General features: G+C 42.6%; 1 protein-coding gene across 12 annotated transcripts in view; it reads left to right on the top strand.

Annotated features, from left to right (window-relative positions):
* TTC7A (tetratricopeptide repeat domain 7A) overlaps positions 1-23,585 on the top strand; it is a 168,011-nt gene that overhangs the window by 128,372 nt on the left and 16,054 nt on the right. For all 12 annotated transcript variants that reach the window (XM_050709569.1, XM_035555850.2, XM_035555870.2 and 9 more), the window contains one exon: positions 6,527-6,729. In XM_050709569.1, the coding sequence (XP_050565526.1) occupies positions 6,527-6,729 (203 nt within the window). The remainder of the gene's footprint in view (positions 1-6,526; positions 6,730-23,585) is intronic.

Genomic DNA, 23,585 nt, shown 5'->3' with positions numbered 1-23,585 from the left:
AGAGGAAGATGGGCTTTGTTCCACGAGAAAATGTCGTAGGGGCCAGTGGGCTGGGATCTGCAGCCCTGACTGGCCCGTGTCCACACAGCCGCACACGGGCAGGGACGGAGCCCGGGGACAGCAAAGGGAGCAGCGCACCAGCACAGCTTGCATTTGCACAGTTTGCACGTACGTAATTAAATGCTCACTCCTCCCTAAGCTTTTAGCAATCCTAAGCCCCCCTCAAATTATTAGCTCTGATATTAAAGGTGTTTATTGTCAGGTTTGGGAGACATCTTCACTGACATTGCAGAATAGCTGGGGTCAGATACTCTCCCATGGTGCAACACAGGTTGTTGAAGCAATTCTAATTTTATTTTCCTTGTGGTTTTTTGTTTTTAATAAAAAAGTGCTTTGAAATTTTAGAGCTCCCCACTTACTGCTTTTTTTTTTATTATTATTCTTGAGCCCCATAAGCACTGCTGATTTTTGTGGCTTTTATAGTGATACAGAGCAGTGGGAGAAACTGGAGCCTGGTGAGGGGGAGCAGGAGGGAGTGTTTTATCCCAAAGCTGTTACAGAGGGGAATAAAAGTATACTGCAACGATGGCTGTCCTGCAGCATTTGCTTGCTAGGAGGGATTAGGAACACTTCACGCTGGAGGTGGAAATGATGAACTGAGCTGGTTTGGTCCCCTTTGAAATGTTACTGGTACAGCTAAGAAGCCAGCTGGGGTTCCGCTAAGCCTCCTGGTTTAGCAAGCTCTGGCCTTGTCTTTTCTGGTGCAGCCTAAAAATGGCCAAATTCCCCATTTCTCCTCAATCAGATGTCCTCACGGGGCTTCTAGGTTTTCATCTACGCTATCCAGGTTGGTTTCATTTATTTTCTATTAACAATGAATTCAAGAAGTCAAAAGCATTCTTGGCTTCCTATCAAGACTGGGCATTTGGACTGCTTCCCCCATTCCTGAGGCTTCTGGATATTTCTCACTGCTGGAGCAGGATGTCAAGCTTTGTGGACTGATAATCCATTGGCACGGGTGGTCTTCAAAGCACACATGCCGTTTCTCAAAATCTGGGCCATGCAAATGTGCACGTATGTGAACAGGCACTTCGAAGGAAGCAGGCAGCAGCTAGCAGTGCTCTTTGCTGAGCATTCTCTGGCTCCTTAGCCAGTGGAAGGAGAGGAACCTGTTGCACTGCCAGTGATGCCCAGAGAATGACAGAAGGTACCAACCACTAGCATTTCTCAGCTGCTAGTACTATTTGGGCGAGTAATAAAGCATACTTGGGCCTGAAAAAAGCAGCAGGATGTTTATCTGTGCAAGGGACAGAATATAGGAATTTATGCTTGACCAGGCTGGAATATGAAGGCTTCTTTGACTATAGCCAGTAATAAGTGTTTTAAGAGAGGGTGAAAAAAAAAAAGCTGCCTTTCCAACAGAAGCATTTTTATGCCACCCTTCTCAGTAGCGCCCTTACTGCCTAAAACAATGGTCTGCTGCTCCTCCCAACTCTCCCAGATGGGAGAGAGCTGTTTTGTCACTAGTGAGCAGGGTCCTGCTTCACGTAAAGGAACCAGCTATCTTGTGACAGGCTTTATTGTATTTCAGATAACTTCTTGACTGCATGCTTTAGTATAGAGAGTAGCTTGTGGTAGTTCTGTGTCACCTCCGGAGATGTTCACTCTACTTCTGCATTTGTAAATAAAGAAGCTCAGTTGCCATTTCAGCCTTTGGGAGACCCGAAGCTCAGAAATTGAAAGCAGGTCCCTGGGCTCCAGTTAGCTACCAGTTTGCTTGCAAAGACAGCCTTTAAGAATGCATCTACTGCCTCATTCAGAAGAGTAAGTGATTGAGTTCACGTGGACGGGAACATGTAGCAGGTTCTCGTCTTCATTTCTGTGCTGAAGGTTTGCACCAAGTGAAGTGATAACAGTTGAGATACAGCTTGAACGATCTTCCATCTTATTGCCGGCGAATTGTCAAACGACTGCATGCACGGTTGTGTCATAATAAGGGACGGTGACTAAACGTCATCTGACAGAAAGGCAAGACAGAGGGAGAACCCTTTGTCATGGTAATAGCTCTGTGTTCGCTGATCAAAGAGTTGTCTCGGAGGAGTGGGTCTTTCCAGCTGGCTGAGGGCTGCTGCAGTAACAAGTATTAATAGCTTCTGAAAGCAGATGAGCTCTGTGGAATAGAAAACACCTCTCTAGACATCCTCTCAGGCAGTCTCACCTTCATCAAGTGTAAAGGGCTGCCTCCCAGTGTGCCGTCCTGCTGGTCAGCTGGCTACATGGCGTTGGCCATGTCACCACGCACTAGCATTTCTGGGGTGGGTAAGAGCAGGTGATGTGGCTGACACAGAACAGAGTAATGTGGAGCAGTCTGCTTGTGGGAGTTCAGTGCCGCCTCTTGGATAACACTGATTTGCAAGGAATGAGATTTTAACTCTTGGGTGCTTCACATTGCAGAAATACATTTCAAATCCTTTTTTTTTTTTTTGGCTAGAATTACAGTTGGTGCTGCCTCTGTGGTGACAAGTACAATCACTCTTGACACTGCTTTGAAACACTTAAGAAAAAGAGAATAGTCAACGTTCAGGGTGATGGCAGACAACTCTGTTCCTTATACTAGCGTTGTGATGCAGACATGACTAGATTGCACTGTTGTTGCTTCTCAGATGGGCTCCTTTACAGAGCTCTGTCAAATAATTTATCCTAGAGACAAAAGAGAAAAAAAAAAGAGGCTGACTACAGGAGACCCAGCTTCTGTCAGCCTTCTGGAAGTGCTCTTGCTCTGTATGTTTGCTACTGGTCTTTGGTGAGTGAGTAGATGATATGCTTCTGGCAATTCTCACTTGATTAAGGATCTTCACTGTAGATGAGCTTAAACGCTAGCAGAAACAGCTGGGAGAACTAGAAGCTCATGTTAGGAGCTAATTATACATCTGAGTGGAGATGTGGGCTGCTCGCAGGGACTGGGACCAGCATTAAGACTGGTGTATCACTTCGAAGTCTGGTTGCAAGTGAAGACAAAGGAGGCTAAAGCCATAAGAGAAGACTCTTCTTGTTTGGAAGAACAGCAGAGAAGGGTGGACAATACTATGAGAGAGCACAAATGGAAGCGTAAGGTAAATCTGGGAAAGAAATGAATCGCGCTAGGCTGGGCCTTGGAGTCAGTTGGATAGCTGCTCATGGTCTCAGTGGGTGTAGGCTCAAGCTTCAAGATGAGGATGAAAGGAGACAGCTCACGATGCATCCTGCCTCTGTGCATCCACGCAGTGTGATCTGTCTTTGCCTGTGTGTATAAGCAAAAATGATCAAATATTCCCTGATCATCTGCACTCATCTAGCATTACTCCAGAGAGGCTAATAGAGGAAGTAGTGCATCCAGGATGATCATCTCTTTGCTCTGTAGCATTCAGAGAATTGTTGGTAATACTTAGCTCAAAACAGAATGGAAACTCGTTTAAGCTTTTATGAAGATGGTGTTAAGCAAGAGATGGCAAGGAAGCCTGCAAACATTGCCTTTGGATTCAAAGCTGCAAAGAATGCCAGCACCAAGAACGATGTAGTCCAACAGCTGGAGATTCATAAATGGCTTTCCTGAAGCACCAAGCCTTTCACAGTGTAGGAATCACAGATGCTGCTGTATACCTGATTCACCCTGAGGAGTTGCTGTCTGCTTTGGAGTGGCATTGGGTGCCACGTCTCTGTGACAGAACTTCCTTGTGAGGGCTGCTAGTTTGGTCAGGTTTGTATGTACAGCATGATTAGGTGATGCCAGGAGAGATCCTAAATAATCCAACGGACAGGAAACTGCTAACCCAGGTAATGCAGAGGCAGGCATTTCAGTACTTTCAGTACTGTTGAGGAGGTGGGAGTATTACCATGATAAATTTAATGAATCCTTGTTTTTTGTCTTTGACTTCTGCCTCTAGCTTGGTTTTTATTCCATGTTACGTAAGTGTATCTTGTTCATCTGTAAATAAAATGAGTATGCAATAGAAGTAAAAAATGAGTTTACAGAAAACCCATTTTAATGCAGGCTTAAACGATTTCCCTTAATGTCTATTTTTAGCTGGGTGGGTGCACTCCTTCCCTTCTGTAACCCAAAGGCACCTCTCTCATTCTCTTTTTATGCAAATTAGGCCTCCCACACCATTAAATCATTTTTTATTGACTATTGAGCCTGCAAAGAAATGGACTGAACTTTAATATGCTACATTACCGTATCATAAAATACAATTTGTAGATCTTATTTAGATTCTGTGTTGCTGCACTTCCTCTAAATAATTGTTATTACTGAAGAAGATTTACAGGCACCGTTGAAAGAAAGAATAAATACTCTCCATTTTCTATGCATTGAATCACAGGCTGTGCATGATTTCACATCTAAACCCCCTTGCTCCTCATGCTTTTTTGAAATGAAACAGGTCACGTTATGCTGTTAGTTGCTATTAGAGTTTTTAATGCACCAGTATCCAGAACTTCTGCTGACTTCAAATAGCGCCGGGATTTCACCCCTTCTTTTTGTGCTGCTAGGGTTGTGCTAACTTTGCAAACCGAAGTGTCCTCAGGCTGTGAATCGTCACTTTGCACATCCCCATCCTCATCACTACCACATGCACAACATCAGCTGCTGCGCAGCACTTGGCAGGAAAATGCTCTGTTCCTTGGGAAGCACAAGAAAAATGCTGTCCTCCCACAAACTTTTGAATAAGGCTGTGCACATACTCAGCTTGTCAAGTTGCATGGCCTTGCTTTCTGTTATTAGATGGCTGCACCCTCTTGGAGTCGAGGGAAAGGAGGCACGCTGAGATTTTATGAAGATTAACCAGACAGAAATGTATATGAGTCATTTTTAAAGAGTATAGCTCTTAGTGTTTTGCTCGAGTTGGCAGCCTTAGAGAATGACATTTATCTGTAGCACAAACTAGGAGTGGCTAAGAAATAGTCGAGCTTATTATCGATGATGTCTCACCCTTCTTCCAGAAGGAGCACTTCAGATCTGGAGTGCCATGATGCCGTGTCAGTGCACAATCATCGTTAGTGTGCCAGTGGGAGAGCTGTCTGTGGTCCCGGTCTCACGTCGGACGGGCCAAGGACGACCCTTCCCATGGCGTGGCAGGACAGTTGCTGAGATGCTGTCCTGCTCCCCTCTCACCCAGAAAGCTCCGTGTCAGCATGCCAAGTCCCTGGAGTCATCTGGCCCTCCCGGCATTTTGAAACTGGCAGAGTTTCAAAGCTATACGAGAGGCCTAATTTTTCAGGCTGATTTCCCCCCCTCACAGAGACTTCCTGAGAACACTTCACTACCTTTAAAAGTCAGGGCGCTTAAGATTGGGTCTAAATTCAGAATTGTTTATCTGACTCTGGAGCCTGAACATTTTGAATTGGGCTATTGAACTGTCAATATTTACTGCATTTACTGCATTGCCACATCAGTTTAAATAAAAATAAATAGAGACAAACATTGAGCTTTTGCAGTGATAACTTATAGAACACAAATAGGTTAAGAACCAAACAGCAATGGCTGCTGTGCAAAGAGTTATTTTATCTACATACATGTATATACATCATATACATACATATGTAGATATATGAACAATTTCCCTTTTCAGTTGTGTGTGTCAGTGAAAATTGAGCATCACTTCTTAAGCCTTCTCCCAGGATTTAATGCATAATAAATCCTAAGAAATGTTAAAGTTTAACAGTGAGATACGTTATGAAATTTGTTTAACATGAAAAATGATTTGATTAACAAACAAATTGACAGTCAAGCACATCAGTATGCCTTTTATTTTTTTTTTCTTTGTAAGAAAACCACTGGGATAGTTGCTGAGAGTTAAAGGAAGCAGATGACTGAGCAGTCTCTTCCAAGAGCTCTGTTTTCTTTTTCTGTAGAGTATGTGTGAGGAGATAAATTTGTGAATACAAAATATAAATAAGTCTCTGTGATATAAGCCTTTGATTTTAATTGAGACTCTGAAAACTTAAGAGACAGCTATCTCATAAACTAGACAAGTAAGCAGAGAAAAACACTTTTAATCATTTTTTAAAATATGGAAATACTCTCTTAAAGAAGTTATTTAATGTCCAGCTTGGTCAGATGTATCCTATTACTCTGACATGTTTAAACTAATCAGTAGACAGTGATGGCTTATTCTGTTCTTTTTTTTCCCAGATTATTTGGAAACACATAAAATGGCTCCAAGTGGCTACCAGCCCTGCTTCCGTAGGGCTCAGTACAGTGCATGTTTACATCCTGATTGAGGAAGCACTCTGGTATATCCTTAAGGCTATCCTGTGTCAACACCTGAAGAGGTCCATCTATGTCTGTATAGAGCCTTTAATGTATCAGAATATCCATTCAATGACTTGCTTCTGATAGTAAACGTTAACCATAGTAGTAAGCACTGTGCAGGATCATGGCCTCGTGTTTTAATATGTTTAAGAGAGAGGATATGCAATTAGTGTGAAGAAAGGTATCTGAATTATTTCAGCTAATGGTAGGGTGTTTTTGTGCTTTTTTTTTTTTCAGCTGAACTCTTCATGGAGCAACACCATCTCAAAGAAGCAGGCTTTTGTATCCAGGAGGCAGCTAGTCTTTTCCCCACATCTCATGCTGTACTGTACATGCGTGGGAGGCTTGCAGAGATGAAAGGCAATTTGGAGGAGGCTAAGCAATTGTATGATGAGGCACTCACAGTGAATCCAGCTGGAGTCGAAATTATGCACAGCCTGGTGAGTTTGCAGGGGCTCAGCTCCATTATAGTATTTATGTTGCTGATTAACTGTAATAAGAGGGAAGAGGGTTCGTGCTCGCTCTGGATGCCATTGTCTTCCTAATCCTGCAAGCAAGTGACTGTTCCAAGAATAAATTGGGTAGCTCGAACCTCTATTTTAAGACTGGATTGAATGTTTTTAACTAATTAGGACTTGTGTCAAAAGTAAATATTTTAATTGGCAAATGCTTGATAGTTTTGGAAGTCGGTTCTGTGCTTTATTGTCTTTGCTGCTTTTCTTACTAACTGTTACGCATTTTAAATAAGCAGTGCACTGATGTTTGGAAGATTTGAACTAAGTATCTATAGAATATAGATAAATACAGTGTTTGCAAATCTTGCATTGAAATCTTGCATCTAATCAAATGAAGACAAACTATGAGTTTCTGATAAAACTATTTTCTTAAGCCGCTGCTTCACTCCAACCTTTTTATAGGGGCAGTGACTCCACATTTGTTTATTTCTGTGTTTGTTGTTGTTGTTGTTGTTTGTTTTGTTTTGTTTTTTAACATTCCTATATGGGAAATATTCTTTCTATTGCACCATCCCCAGAACAAACCTTTTTACAGACTCAGGGCCAATAGCTTTCAAATTGTTGTTGTTATTATCATTTATTATTATTATTATTACACAACAAGCTTTGTGGAGGCCCAAAACCCATTTCTCTTATGAAATCAGAACTTCTAATCATACTTCTTCAATGATGTATCTTATTAATCATAGCCCTTACTGGGTCTCTCTGGGATTTTTAGAAGACTTTCTTGAACAGTTTAGTTTTTACAGGAATTCTATATCCTAGTGACTGCTTTAAGTCTTTGCTAGCAGATTTATATTCCTTAGCATAAATTTGGGCCTGATTAGGGTTGCAGGCAGCCCTAAAACTGACGGGGTATCAACGCACAGGAGGACAAATGTACAGTGAAGTGATGATTGAGACCAAATCGTAGAACCTACAGGCAAGAGATGAGAGAATTATAATAATGAAGGTTCAATGGAAAGCCAGCAGATGAATAGCTTGTGCATATGTCAGGAGCTGGGCAAAAACAGCTGTGCATACACCAGACTTGTATGGTTAATGGGGCAATAATATTACTTTGTTGTGATCCAGCCTTTACAAAATCTGTGAAGATAGGATGATGTGCTTTGTTCAGTTAGTATCATGACTTCAGACAAGTCACCAGTATCAGAGCAACCATCAAGTTAGTTGCCAACATGATACAAGTAGCTTTCATTTTTGTCTTGTTTTATGGGCAAAGCCACATACTGTGTCTTCCCATTTCACTTGCAATTTTCTGAAACTATAGTCATTTGGAATAAAGTTTTCTGAGATGCACATCTGCTCTGGCCCAGTTTACTTTGGAAAATGTCACCCAACATGGCTTAACTGTTTCTGAAAATGAGGCTAAAGAAAATACTTTAGAGGTTTCAGTGACACCTTCTTTATTGTGCTTTAATGTCCCCAGGTTTTGTCAGGAGTGAGTGGTTTTTGTAACTTATTAATGTGCTTTTTACCATCCCTAAGAAAATCCCTGAGGTTGTCCAAGTTACAGTCTTCAGAACCACGTTCTGTATATGCTTATTAGATATGTATTTCTGAAACCTCTAAAGAGTCTGTGAATGCTCATTCCTCTCAATCCTCTGTAAGCTTCAGGGAGTAAAATCAAGGAAGAGGCAGAGAAGTCAGTGAGATGAAGAGTTTAGGGGACAGCAACTGATTCTGTGAGCAAGTTAATTAAAAAGACATACTCAAAAGAGACTAAGAGAAATAAAGATAGAAAAGAAGATACAATGAGGTAAGTAACACTGGATAAGGCTGGACAGGCGAGAAGAATGAGACTGGGTTAAGAAACCAGGCTGAGATGCGTGGTTTGAAGGGTGGGCATGTTGGAAAGGATGAATTAGAAGGGGTTGGTGTTATGAGAGGCACATAGAAACATGAACTGGTGAGAGTACTTCTACTGCATAGCCTTTGGTCTCCTTAAAATCCTGAATCTTTCCATTCTGGTGCTGGCAAATATCAGTGAAAATCACTTGCTTAACTGTGTGCCTCATCTCCTTTAGCTTGGCTCTGCTGGCAGCCAATGGTTTACACCTGCTAGCTAAGATAGCAGAGGTCTGGTCTATCCCTGCTGATATGAAGCATGGCAGTAGCTCTAGGATGCCACGCAATGGCATTCCTTTCTGTGCTTTTCCAAAAGCTAGGAAATTGCACATAGCAAGTTCAAAGCATCTGATGAGCACTACAGAAAAGCCTGTAAAGAAATTAATCATTCTGCCTTCAGAATAGAGCTTGAATAATGTGCAGTAAACAAGGCTTTTATGGCTATGCATCAAATAGAAAGGGCAAAAATAAAATATTGAGTGGCTGCTAGCTAAGTAAATTTGTCTTGTGTACTGAATGAGACAGTGTCCCTGTGGAGAACTTAGGCTGGGTTTAGGTAATTGAAGCCACAGTGTAGGAAGTGGTAAATTCTGCATCTCTCTGAGGCCATCAAAAGAAGACTGGATCCTTTCTGATACGTATGCATTATCAAAATGCTAGCCATACTGTTAATAAAAGTACAGGTTCTTGAGCACAGTTTGTTCTGTCCCCTACTTGAGGGAAATACACGTCTTGTGTTATGCAAGAAACCAAACTAGATTATCAGCTAGCTCCAAGTAGCTTGAAACTATGCAAGACATTAAATTCACACATGCAGTTTCGGTGCTGGTCTCCCCCAAAATACGAGCACTTAGTTTTCCCTTTGTAATAATACTGTTGTGGGCGTGTAATAATTTAGGGAACGAGGGTCTGGTAATGAGAACTACTGTCTGACTTAGTGCAATTGCCATCCAACTGACCTAGTCCACTTTAAGGGAAAACTCTGCTGTAGACAGTGCTGGCTCTCCCTGGTGTAGCAGCATCAATTAGCAAAGTAGTCAAGCCTCTTCCCCTGGGCTCTCAGAACTAGGCTGTCAGGGCTATATTTGGAAAGCTCCAACTTGAGGAGCATTACTGGCTCCAAATGAAGGGCACGGACCTAGCAATGAACACGTCCAGCGGGTGTCAATAACTTTTACACAGGGTAGGGTCACCACCATAGTAAACACAAGCTCTTCCTCTGCACAGCTGAAAACAGATGTGTTTTACTGTGACTGGAGGGTGTTTACAATAGCTGTCAAATGTGTGTGCTTTCCGTATAAAGCTCACTGCTTAGACCCTTAGAAACTGTACATGCTACAGGACCACAGTTCTCTGTAGGAAGTAAGACTTGCTAGGCTCTTTTTTTCCACATTTTTCCTCGTTCTGTCTCACACGTTTCAATCTTCCCTCCCTTTGATAAAACAGTCCCATTCTTGTCCAAATAAAGCTCTTCCTGGGGCCTTCCTTGCAAAGACGTGTTTTAGTTAAGGGAAGAAGAAAGTCATGTATTTAAAAGGGAAGGAAGTGGGCACCCTCATCTCTGTCACTACGTCAGATTTAATGAAAACAACAAAAAATACCCCTGAAACAAAGAAAAAAGTAATTTTCTTGACTCATACTTGAGTCTTAAGATTGCAGTGAAAGATCGTAATGATTCCTCAATTCTCTTGAAGACTGGGGCAAGGATGATAAGGTTGTTATCAGAAAGCCGTACAGCTGTCTTCACTGCCTGACCCCTATGCCTGACAGTGAAATAAAGTGAAATATATATTGGTTTTTTAATATATATTGTTTTTCATTTGGTGAATTTTTGTCAAGGTTAAAATGGAAAGCAGTCTTTACAATGTATTTTGGTGTTCTATTATGACCACATTAATAGGTGGAAAATATAACGTAGTGAACAGTTTAATTCTCTGCACGGTCAAGTCAAACAGAACATGACTTTTCAGGTAACACCAGTTGTGCTAAACATGAGTTCTGCTTGTTCTTAAGGAGACTGTCAACAGTACCACAGAATTTAAGATTAGCAGCCACACAGAAGGGCTTTACAGTTATAAAGTGCCTTCCAACTGACTTTGGAAATATATGCTTCCCACTCACCTGAATGCAAGTCAGCTAAGATGGGCTGACAAATTGACTGTAGGCTGCTCTGCGACCTTTGTTTCCTGAGATGAGCGTAGATTTTGGCCTTTCCTCAGGCAGGCCTGGTTTCTTTCTGAAGAAGGTCCTATAGTGAATGGAGTTTGGGGAGGTATCAGCCACATAACAGTGTTGCAGAATTGTTGAGGTTGGAAGGGACCTCTGGAGGTCCTCCAGTCCACATCCAGCACCATGTCTAGCTGGGTTTTAAGTATGTCCAAGGGGGAAGTCTTCAGAGAACATACTAAACGTAATACTGACATTGCTGTACTGGGTTAGACCAAAGGTCCATCTAACCCACCTCTTCAACAGCAGCTATAAGGAAGCTCCTTGGAAAGAATGAGAGCAAGGCAAGTGTGTATACTTCCTAACGTTACGACTTGGGACTTCCTGAAGTAGATGTAGGTTTTACTTGTCTAGTAAGTCACAGTGCCTTTCTCCTTCGTGAACTTGTGTCCTCTGGAGCCCGTGTTAGCTTTCAGATTCACCATATCCTTCAGCAAGGCGACTCGCAGGTCTGCTTTCTGCTGTATAACTTTGTATATAAATTCAGTATGTTCCCAATGCTGCTCGTCGTAGATGCACCAATGCATTTCATGTTCCTTTGGAAGACATAGCACACCGTTGTTTGTTATTCATCCCACTTCCCATTAATGATTTTATAGGTAACTGACATAGAACCAGTTTCATTCCTTTCATTGCTGTTGCCTCTCTCTGGTACGCTTTTTTTTGGTACTCTTTTTATGCTTCTTTTTAAGAAGAGAAAACCAAAGGAAATAATGTGGTTAGGTTTAATATTTAGCTTAGCTTCAAAGACAGTGCTATAGAATCAGTGTTAAAAAAAAAAAAAACCTTACTGTCCTATGGTGGTCTTCTCATGTAAATTACTACCTATACAAATACAATGGTCTATTCCAAATGTTTTGTATTACCCCTGTCTCGTTACCACAGCTCTTTTTCCATCTTCTTGTGCCTGTAGGGGCTAGGCTTTTTTTCTGAAAGGTCAGAAGCTCTAATGAATGGATTGTGATTTATGATAGCAATGAGCAGTGTAACAGTGTTATCTTGGGTTCTTGCAGAACTGGCGTCCCAGTCTGTGAATACAACATCACCAGCAAGCGTGCAGTTCTAGTCTTTGATATGTATTTTTCATTCTGCTTGCCAGAGACATCCTTTTAGCTGATGGAACACAAATTTCTCTCTGCTGGTAATGCTAGAAGCTGAAGAGTTTGACTAAGAACAAGTTTTTGTGTAGATTGTGGTCCTTTTGTATAAGATAAGTGCCTTGCTTTTGGTTAGATTTGAGCCTTCTAAAAATTATCCAGTGCTTTGTTTAAATCTTCTACTCTTCTTAATTGTTCGGTTGGATGCAAGAGCGGAATTAAAAAAAAAAAAAAAACTTTACAAAGAGACTTGGACTGTTTAATTTGGCCTTCATTGTGTACTTAGGATGCAATTTCATGTTCATTTTAGTAGACGAGTCAACCTATTGTCTCCAGACTCACATTTGGTAGCATCAGGATAATTTGAAGACTACAGTTTGCACTGATTAGAACATGGAAATGAATTATTTCTGTTCATTTATTTCATTTTACTTCACAGTATGGTGCATGCATCCTTGTTTTCAAAGGCATCCATTCACATAATAAAAACATGGCTTGATTGCTTAATATTTTTAAGGATGACATGCGTTACTTCCTTGGGGATTCGTTTCATGCTGGCATGAAGTAATCATATAAATCATAAGGAGGATTCTCGGCAAGGCTAAATTATCATAGCTTTATCATACCAAGGTCTGTATGTCTCATAAGGTAGCCAGGACACTAATTAAAAGCATTTTTACCTTGAAAGCTGAAGTTAGAATGCTTTCTGTGCTTAAATGTGGGAACAGAAGAGTATAGTTTTCACATTAATGCAGTTACTTATCATCTAAGGAGCTGCTTTATGTCCACAGTTTATCTAGTTTGTTTGCTGTTTTGCAGATAAGTATGTCATGGTCTGTTCCCATTTTCTAGTGACATTTCTTGCTCAGATTTTTTGTATTTGTGTACAGAGAATTGAACATCACAATTAAAACGCATCCCTCTGCAGTTAGGACAACTCTGCATTTGTCCTAATTGTAATTAGGTGGATAATTGTGTCTAGAGACAGAAAGAATGACCCATTTAATGTGTTCTGGAGACAGTTCTTTCTAGCTGCATTTCATGCCACCCTGCTCTTGTTCTGGCACAGATGATAAGCAGAGTTAGAGCCCAGGTAGTTTCAATTAAGTGGACAGGTGTACTACTTTCATGATGAATTCTGAAAATAGTTTTCATTATCACAGCTTCTACATTTACAGATATTCAAAGGGAATCTGTGAGAAATTGCTGTCATAAGAACTTGAATTTCAGCAGATAATGACTGCAAAATGAATGTCAAACTGTTCTTTGAGATACAAAAATGTCGAAGCTTTCCTAGTTAAATTATTTTTTGTTAAATCTTTGAATCCGTGGACTCATTTTATGTTCGTGAGCAATGCATTTCCAAGTTGTAAGTGCATCGCAACATTTTTCTTAACTTTAAATGTGTTTCTTGCTTATGTGTGTCATGCTTTTTATCAAAACTCTTCAGGCCAGGTCTTTGCTACCGTTATGCGGCAGGGTGGGTCCTTCCTCTTCCAGACAGCAGAGAAGTGCAACTCCTTCATTTCCCATTGAAGGCAATTCACGGAGCAGGGCTGGGGAGGAGGTGGAGCCCTGGCACTCGCATCCCCTGCACGGCTGGCTCCAGCTCCGCCACAGTGTCAGCTGTGACTGTGTGTCATGCTTCCCTCTAAACCTCTGTAAAACAAGGATGAAACTACTAATCTACTTCATCTGGGGTTCGCGGAGCTTAATTAATATCTGTGCATACTTTCAGATGACAAGCGCAAGATGACAAGCACGAGATCTTATTTTTTCTAATTATGTGTCTTGAATCCTGTGGTGCTCTATTCACTTGGGCTTTTAGACTGCAAATTGTTTTGGGCACAGTACTGCAACTGTTCAGCCCAAATGATGTGCTTTACTGCTCTGAGTACCCTCGTGTCCCTAAATGTAAGTAGTGATGAAAACATTATTGCAGTGGGAGTGGGATTTAGAAGGCAGATCTGTGAACTACTTCTTCCTCTCCCAAGGATTTGTTTTCATTAGAGGAGTCTGCCTTGCCTGTAGGTTGTGAGTTCCCCTCCGTTGTATTGATGAATTGTTATAGCCGTGCTCTGAAGGACAGAGTAAACAGGAGCAAATGTGAATCTGAAGACTTTCTAGCACAGCCCTCTTCTCTTCCTGGGGATAAGATATGACAACGCCTGCAAAAAATAGCTTTTTGCAGGGGGAGGGAGGGAGGGTGCTTCCTTTCTGCTCTGACAGTGAGTGTATCCTTCTGCTCTGCAGATTCAGTGCAAGCAGAACATCGTTGTGCCAGCACAGTTCTGCAGTTTCCCCTGGTGAGAAGAGTTTTGGATTTTTAAGGAGAGAGATGACAGACCTAAAGGTAGAAAAAGCATTAGAGTAGACAGTCATTGCAAGTCTTTCCAAAAATGGAGCAACCTTGAACAAAGTGCCTTTTTTTTTTTTCTTTTTAATTAAGTAAGTAATAGTGACAGTCAACGGGAGATTCTAGCTACCCAAAGGAAGACCAGTGACGTCTTCAGTGATGCAGCTTGGAGAGCTACAGTCTGGGACTCTCTTAGGTCTACCTAATATGGAGTGTATGAGAAAACACTGGAAGGGTGCATTAAGAAACTGTTTGCTAAGACCTAGTCTCCAGCGGGATATTTTTGGACCACTCTGCCAGTACAAAACATTCAAACAGTTTGGCCCACCCCATAAGTATTCCCTAGAAATACTAGGGGATGTGGGGGTGCTGTTACCAAGTTTTCTTTCTGTTCAGCACTGCAGTTCTCCAGTGCATGTGAGAACAAGTGAATGGTGATATATAGGTGTGTAAGAGGAAAGGGGAGGAGAAGGAATTGTAAGGGTGTAGAAGAGGCTGCAAAAAGCACAGAGCTGCCAAGGTAAAGCATAGACCACAGACAATTAAAATCACTTATCCATTGTTTGCTGGCCACACAGTCACAACAGATTGGTTCTTCTTTTCCATCCTTCTCTGCCTCGTAGATTTCTGCAGATGAGCCCAGCCTTGATTTGCACCAGACGGCTCTTTCAATACTATTTATTTGCTATTTCATCCAAGAAAGGCAAAATTCACTACAAAGAATCTGAAAGTGCACTTAGCTCAGAAGCTTTTTCCAGTGGTGTTGAAAGAGGATCTGAAAACACTCAAACCATCCAGGAATCAGGAGGAACTCCTCAGCAGTTTGGAAAATTCGACTCCTTAGGCAGGGACTTAGTATAGGTTTCCTGTTTGTTCTTTGTGACATTTTTTATGTGTTGAGAAGACTCCTCTTGCATTTTTCTTCTCTTCCTTTCCTGTGCTGCCCTAAAGCTCCAGACTATCAATGAGCTGCTGCGTCATATTGCTCCTGTGGCTTTTGCCTATATTTTTGCCAAAATGCTGAAGAGAGAAGCCCTGGCTGGAAAAAGAGGTGGGGGAATTAACATGTACAGTGGTCGGGGAAGGGAGAGACTAGAAGAGTCTGACTTGTCAGGGTAGCAAAATAGTCTGGGAAGGGATACGTTTGCTCTCTGCAGCTACATGTGGAAACAAATAGTAAACTTGGAGAGAAAAAAGCTGCATTGAGTAAAGGATGATGCTTATATTTACCTGCTCTACGTTGGTGCTGGAGATTTAAGAGGGTTAAATCAGAGTCATCAGAGCAGAGAGGTTCTGGAGCAGCCTTCCAGCAGCAGGAGACATGGGAGGAACCACCTCACCCCTGTTACACTGGAGTTTGATGGGTTTATGAGAGGGCTCTTGGGAGGAAGGGAGCAGCCCCCAAAGTCACTGTAAGTAGGACTTTAACCCAAAACAGTTCTTGCCTATTTTGTGCACAGGCTGGACTGCCCAGACCACCAGTGACAGTAATCATGCTCCTCCTGTGTGACCTGGAACTCAGTGTCCAGCTAAAAATGCTTTGCAGGCCCACCTGCAGTCCTTTCTTCCTGTCTCCTTTTTCTGTCGATGATATTCTATTCCCAGAAGCATTTTGTAATTATATTGAGTTGTATTATTTTTTAAATTAGATGTGGAGTTTGAATGTTAGTAGGGCTGACCTCCATTTTTTATATAAATTTTAATGAGTTGTCAAGTGACTTGTGTGTGTCACGGAGTGGTATGATGGATGTAGCTGGAATCAGGAGAGTTGCATTGAAATTCCCTTAAAAAATAGCCAGCATTGTGGCAGCTCAGCTCTATTGACAATAACGTCAAGTCGGGTTTAATAGCGTAGTTCCTTATTGAATGAGTCCACCCCATAGGAATCATTGTGACCTTCCTGTGTGTGCGCAAGATAAAAAATCAATGTTAATCCCTTGGGAGGAAAAATGTAAGATGAGCGGAACAGTTGAGTGAGTCTAATGAGAATCAGATGGCAAGAATGTTAATTTGGAAAGCAATACTTGTATAAGCTGTCCGAAGACACAGTGCAGCAGTTTCCATATATCACCAATTGCCATGCATTCTCCTCAGATACATATCTGCAAGATGTGATTTATTGGATTTGCGGCTCTTCTACAGCTTCCTGACAGAACAACAGGGGGTTTCGAGTTAATCACCTTTCGGTGGGGAGATTTATGACCGCTGTAGTTAGCTGAGCCTTTCCTCCGTCAGGAAGGGCATGGGCTGGAGCCAGTCGCTGGGCGCAGCATCCCAGCTGCATAATCAGAAACAGGCTCGAGCAGCTCAGGCTTGCGGTTGCTCTCCGGAGTCATGCAGCTCACTGGCATTGTCGAATATAATGTTCGCTTAAAGTCGGCTCTCGTTCCTAGTATTTTTGGAAGTTGGGTGGGTAGTAATTTCTCTGTCATGCTTTGCTTAATAGCCATCAGCTTTGTAAGGAATAAACAAAACAATGGGCTTTTATTCTCCCTCGTTCCTTCTGCGAGTCTGGGGCGGCAGTTCCATTTTAACTCCTTTTAAGCAGTAGGTGAAAATGCACTTTGCCTTTAGCTTAGGCAGATGTGCTGGTCACTCTCCCCACCTGGTTCCCAGAGAAGAGGGACTTCTCCAAGGCTGGTGTGGAGCCCCTTTTGTTGGGGTCCTGCTCTGCAGTGCCTGGTGGAACAGTCTGTCTCTGTCCTTCCCTGAGCGTCAGGGGACCATGTAATCAAGGTGGGTGCCTGTGTTTATATAGACCACATACCTCCAAGTTAGTCACGTGAGGCTGTTCAATGTCTCCTAGTGCAAAGTATAAGGCCGGAAATGAGGAGAAATCACCCTGAATAGTTCCAGAGAAATTACTGCACTGATGTTTTCACATTTAGCCTGATTCTCTCATTGCTTGCGTTGTCCTGTTCAGCATTCGTTTTAATACAAAGGGTAGGCTCATAAAAACATCCGTTTGCCAGTTGCATCACTTACCGGGCTGTATCTGCTTTCTAAGATTGTCTCCAGCATTAGAGGCCGCGAATAAAAATCAGCTGGAACACAAACGGCAGCATCTCAGTAGTGCCAAGCTGTACAGTGGAGATTATTTGTTGACGCTTTTTTTGCCAGCATTGACTAAACAAAGATAAGAACGTAAGTGCTGCGGCAGAGTTTCCCAAACAGGATTACCGGGGCGATAGGAGTTTGCACTTAGCATTACAGTAATAGGTGCCAGTGTGGGAGAGATGTAGTTGCATGTTGCTCCCCTTACGTCCTAAGAGCAGAACAATAAGAGAGGTCTGTGGAGCTCCATGTGATATTTGCTCCTAAAAGACATTCATCTTTTACGGTTTGATTCATTAGGTTTGTACTGTGTGAGCTTTGCTTTGATTCACCTAACATCCAAATGGTGGTTAATGTGCCTCTGAGGGAGGGCCTCACATTGTAAGCCTCGGGAAGTTTCACAGCAGACCAGGCAAGCTCTGTAAAAGCTCTGAACTGAGTGGGGAACAGGCCTCCAAGTCAGCTAATTTTGAATGTCATCACGCATGGCACAAAGCTAATTGAGATACGCAGAAACTGCCATGTGCCTTCATAATTGTGTTTAGACAAGACGTTCAGTATTTGAGTCAGCTCGGCAGCATTCCAGCTGATGAAAGTGTTAACGATACCTGACACCAGTGATGAGATGTGAAGAGCTCCTCGTATCTTGGTGCACATGTCGTGAGGCATGTTAGAATCACAGAATTCAGGTGAGAAAGGACCTTGCCTTCCGAGGTCAGCTCATCCCCCCTCCTGCTCACCACGGGGCCAGCTTCAGACACAGAGTACGTTGCTCAGGGCTGTGTCCAGTTGGCCTTTGAGTATTTCCAAGGGTGGATATTTCACCACTCCCCACGTTCATGTTCTGGTGCTGCACCACTGCTTAGAAAGAATTTTTTCACGATATCTATTCAATCAGAATTTCCCTTGCTGCCCCTTCATCCATTGCAACTGAGAAAAGCCTACTCCCATCTGTTTGCCAGTTACCCATTAGGTAGCTGAAGATGGCAGTCGGGTACCTCCTTAGCCTGGAGAGGAAAAGGCTGAATAAATGCCCCTCTCTCTGACTTTTCGTAATAGTATGGCCCCCCACCATCTCAGTGGCCTCCACTTGCCCTTCACCAGTTTGTTATCATCTTTCTGGTACTGGGGAGCCCAAAACTGGAGGCAGCACTTCTGATGCAATCTCAAAAATGCCAAAGGGAAGGAAATAATTACTTCAGTCTGCTGTGATGCATTACCGAATGCAGCCCAGGATGCCATTAGCCTTCAGCACCGCTTGGGTGCCCTGCTGGCTCGTGTTCCCCAAGGGCTTTTCTGCAGAGCAACTTTCTCCCCAGCTGGCATCCAGCCTGCACAGTTGCATGGGGTTATTCCATCCCAGGTGCAAGACGTCACTGTTCATCGAATGCAAATCCTCACTCAGTTTGGTCAATGCTTAAGCAAAACACAAAGCTGCCATCTCTGTGTTATTCTGAGATTTTGGTTTCAACATATTTTTTTTTCAGTAACCCGCAGTGCCCTTGGTACAGACACACACAGCGTTCAGTATTTTTTTTTCCCACATTGTAGACAATAAGGAATGGTATTGCCCAAGGCAGCGTGAACAAAAGCACAGAGATGTGATGAAGGGCCTGTTGGGAAATCACGAGCCACTGGACAGCTAGTAGAGCGGGACGCCTGATGGGACTGTGTGGTTCTGTGCTTTCAGTTTGTAAACAGCCAAGCTGCTAGAATGGGTCTGGCATCCTGTGTGACCTGCAGCAGGAAGGTACATGCACGTGAATGTGTGTACACACACGTGTAAATGATGTACCTCGGAGCTACCAGAAACACAGCACCAGCTGGTTTTAGTAGGCCATGATTTGGTTATGAAACCTTAGCTGGAACAAGCTCGGGCCACCTCTTCTGATTGGGGCTATGATGCTTTGCAGAGGGGATGGGTCCCCAGCACCATTTGCCGAGTGGGCTGTGCCCCAGGCTCGAGTGGAGTAAGAAAATGGAGAGCCGCATTCTCAAGAGGACTTTCCTTGTAGAATGAGCCAGGCAGGGGGAGGAGGAGCATAGTTTGTTAGCAGGTGGTGATGCTGAGGCTGGCGGAGCGGGAGGCCCAGCGAGGGCGGTGCGGGATACCTGAAATGAAAATCCTCTGGGGAGCCACTACCCATGCCTCGCCTCTGGTGTGCCTAGGGATCATGAAAAGCCACTGCTCCATTTATTAGCTCATCAGATGCCATTGCAAACTTAGCCTTGTGGTTTTGGTTTCTCCTTGTATTACAAGCAACAGCTCCCCCTTCTTCTCCACAACCTGTCAAGCCAATCTGTGTACTGCAGACCCAAACACCTGCATTGAACATGACACGAACCAGCACTGAAGAGGCAGTGTACGGCTGAAATATAGCACTTGTTCAGCACATCCACGCATAACATACCAAGCAGGCCAAACCTAATTGGTAGCGAAGGATGAATGATGAATTGCATTTAAAATAAATTCTCAAGCAGCTCTGAGGTTGTGATTATTATTTTTTTTAAACAAGGAGGAGAAAGGTTAGCTTCATCCTTATGTAAATATTCCCCTGTGCAGTTTCCCAAAGCAGATGATGATGGCGAGCAGGTTTGGCACTAACATGTGACTGTATGGTTTTTAGTAAGAGAACGGTATTGTTCTCTTGCATCTAAACCAAACCTCCAGAATTTCTGAACTTTTAGTTACAGTAATTTTTGTGCCAGATTGGCAGGCAGTGGTATTTTCTCTTTGTGGCTGTCGCTTTCAGCTCAGCAGAGCACAGGAGTGACTAATACAGGAAAATGAAGCTAGGTCAAATTAAACACATGCCACGATAAAGCAGTCCCAAAATCATATATGATCCCATACTGCATCATGAGGCTCGAAGCTTGACATTGAAAGAGATCACATAGGATTAACATACAGCCAGACCCCACATCATTTCAGTCTTTTCTGAGTTGAGTTTGTGTGCATAAGGATAGTTTGGGACAGGATTCTGCAGGTACAAGTAGATACCAGGTCTCCTTTGGGCTTCAGTGAAAGTAAGAGATTTTGCACATATTTCATGCGTGTTAAGAGCAAAATTGCCAGCAGTATCTTCGGCACCAGGTTCATAGACCATTTAGTATCCTGTTTGCCTGAAAAGCGTCTTGCCTTGAGAGCAAGAAATGTAAGTAAATGTATAAAGAGAGTGATAAAACCCACAAGCCCTGGAGATTTCCAGACATCAGAAGGAGCAGAAACTCTCATTTTAGGATTCCTTGCTGTTGTTCCTAGAATACTGCAAATAGGTCAGACAAGCAACGTTGAAAGCTCAGAACAGCTTGACACTAATAATAAATGATTGTGCAGATATGATATCTGTTAATTTCAAATATCTGCCATTTTAAATGATTTTTCCCTGAATATCACCATAGTCGCCATCGGTTAGAAGAGCTCAGCTCTGAGAAATATGCTGTTATGTATTATTTGTTGGCTGACACAGCAAGTCAGACAGCCTGGAAACATACAGCATTTTTAACTAATCTCTTACTCTGAATAGTGAATGAAGAACAATCAAAGGAAACTGTTTGGAAGTAACCCATTGTTTGAAATCAGCTTTCCCAAACTAGCAGCTATAAAATAGCATTGAAAGCAGCAGCATTGCAAAGTAAAAATGGCATGTATGCAAGATCCTTGAGCCAAAAGACAGCCCTTTTAAAATATATATGTATTTTTAGCTTGGTCAGCTGTACTAAGTGATTTTACCAATGTAGCCAGTCTCTGGAATAAGAATGCCCACATAATGCAGTGTCAGTGCAGGCAGCTATGACAAGTCATGACGTATGCATGTAGCGCAAATCCTTTCAAATCAAATTCATGCAAATGAAATTCTGTAAATGGATTAAATCTTGATTGTCTTGCACTACTCAATTTGCTCTCACAAGCTGGCATCAAACTGGAACAGAAGAGCAGCCTCGTTGGAAGTGTAGCCCTGCTATTTTTGCATGCTTTGAACTAGATGACTTGCAAACTTTTTCCATCTCAGTGGTCATAGAGCTTGTCACAGCTTGAGAAGAACCAGAGGGACTGCTTGTCTGCATCTCGCATTAGAAGAGAGCTCCCTTTAGAAGAGACTCACTCAAATAGCATGGGGATGATGATGAATGGGGGGAGAGTTTCCAGTCCGTTTAAGTTTCATTTGAGCGTTTCTCTTCAGTACTGTCCAGCTTTCAAGACAGGCTGGGTGCAGGCACCCAAAGTATCAAAATACTTGAGGCAGGAAAGGGATCAAAATCCAGCTGAAAAAAAACAGCAGGATAACATATGATGTGTGAAGGCTACAGACCTGCATCCAGCAAGGATTTATTGAAGCCATAATGGCTACATCATCATTTCAGGAAGTTCTTTAAGGCTGGAGAAAATGAGAGGGAAATTCAAGCCCAAGGAGATGAGGAAAAAAAATTGTGTTACAGAACGTCTGGTTAAGAGAGACGGTGATAATTTCAGTAAATTTTTAATGAGAGACATCTTTATCTAGGAAGCATATACTGTGAATAATTTTCAGAAATCTTTAAAATTAAAAAGAATTATGATGGCCTAGGTTTCTATGGCAGCACATTCCAGTGCTTGGGGCAAGTAAGAAAAAGCTATACTGTCTTTAGCACTACTCAGGCTTTAGATGTTAGATAGGATTTGTTCTCAACAAAGTGGGCTAGGGAACCAGTGGTGTAGGTGTGGAAGTGTAACCCCTCAACAAATGCGAGGGGAGGCCCTGGGAGAGGTTTTTAGGTACTGCTTCAAAAATTTGCAGGCAGTTTGAACACCCAGCTGGCAGATGGACTTCAGGGCAAACAAGCTTCCACTGCAGCAAAGCAGATGGGCAATGCAATAGCAGGTGTAAAGTTAATTTGAAAATAAAAGAGAGATTTTTTTTTTATGGAATGCTTTTTATCTTACAAAGGTGTCTGCAAAATTCAAGTTGGTGTGTGTGGAACAAGCAGCTCTTTTTTGAAAGGCAGCCAGTGCAAGCTGCAGGGCCCGTGTTAAAAGTTGATACCCGTTGGCTTTTGCTTTAGGACCTGCTACCCCCCTGGCCTGCGATCTTTAGCCTTTTCTGCTACAAATTTAGCTTAGTAACAGTATTGTCACCTTGTTTTCTTGATTTTTTCCCCTCAGTAGACAGCTGCAAGTGGGAAAAAGTGATCCTGGCACATTGCTGGTTAAAAAGTAGCCAGCATATTGAAACTGTGCAGTAGCTCAATCTGAGCATGACCTGCTGTGGCTTCCTTCGTATGCATTGTGATATACTGCATCGTGAGTCTGTTTATGAGCAACAGAGCCTGTTTATGTATTCGACATTGTCCCTGTTATCCTCCCTACCACCACCACCCCAAATCAATATTCGCATCATGTGTTTGGCACAGGCATCTTGTGCTAGAGCTGTCTGGAGTTATTTTGGCTTGCCGGTGACCTTGTGAGTGAGTTTGCCCAGCCTTTCAAAACCAAACCCTCAAGTATACCTTTGCAGAGTGTTTTCAGCCTAGTGCCAATGCAGGAGTGAAGAAAGAAAAAAAGCTGGTTTGCAGACTTCTCCCAGGTACAGCCCCTTAGTGTCACATAGCTCCTGTGGCCACCCTGCAGCAAAGGCTGGGAGCAGAGTGGAGGCTGGGGAAGGGATCTCATTCTCCTGCTGGACCAGATCCTCCGAACAATAAAGCCAAGTGGCTAAAAGCAAAAGATGTGTTAACTGAAGCGAGCTGAACTGCTCCTTCATCAGTGCCGGAGGCTTACTTGCTTTATACTGCATTTAATTGTGTTAATTTGGACCCTAATCCTACACCGATGATAGGAAGGGCATTCTCCACCCATGCCTTAGTCCATCAGAAAAAAAAAAAAACACACAGACCTTAACATAATGAAAACCAAACTGGCCACTCTGAATTCTCCTTTAAACCAAGCCTGAACAAGCGTGTTATTTCACTTGAAGTTCAATTCAAAAACAAATACAAATCCAGTATCGCACACAATAAACTCTAGACAGTTAAAGCTATACCCTAAAAACCACAAAATGGAGATGTGCAAAATCCTCAACCAGCCTCACCCCATTAAAGCTACTGAAGTTTTGCCAGCGTGTCCTCGCTGGAGCTCTAGACAAGGATTTAGGAGATCTTTGTTCGCTTGAAATCGTCTCCAGACTACCTGAAACCAGAGGCCTGGGATCTCCACAGAGCCA

Source organism: Cygnus atratus, chromosome 3 (assembly GCF_013377495.2).
Source record: "Cygnus atratus isolate AKBS03 ecotype Queensland, Australia chromosome 3, CAtr_DNAZoo_HiC_assembly, whole genome shotgun sequence".
Lineage (NCBI taxonomy): Eukaryota > Metazoa > Chordata > Aves > Anseriformes > Anatidae > Cygnus > Cygnus atratus.
This window is presented reverse-complemented; position numbering and strand designations above follow the sequence as displayed.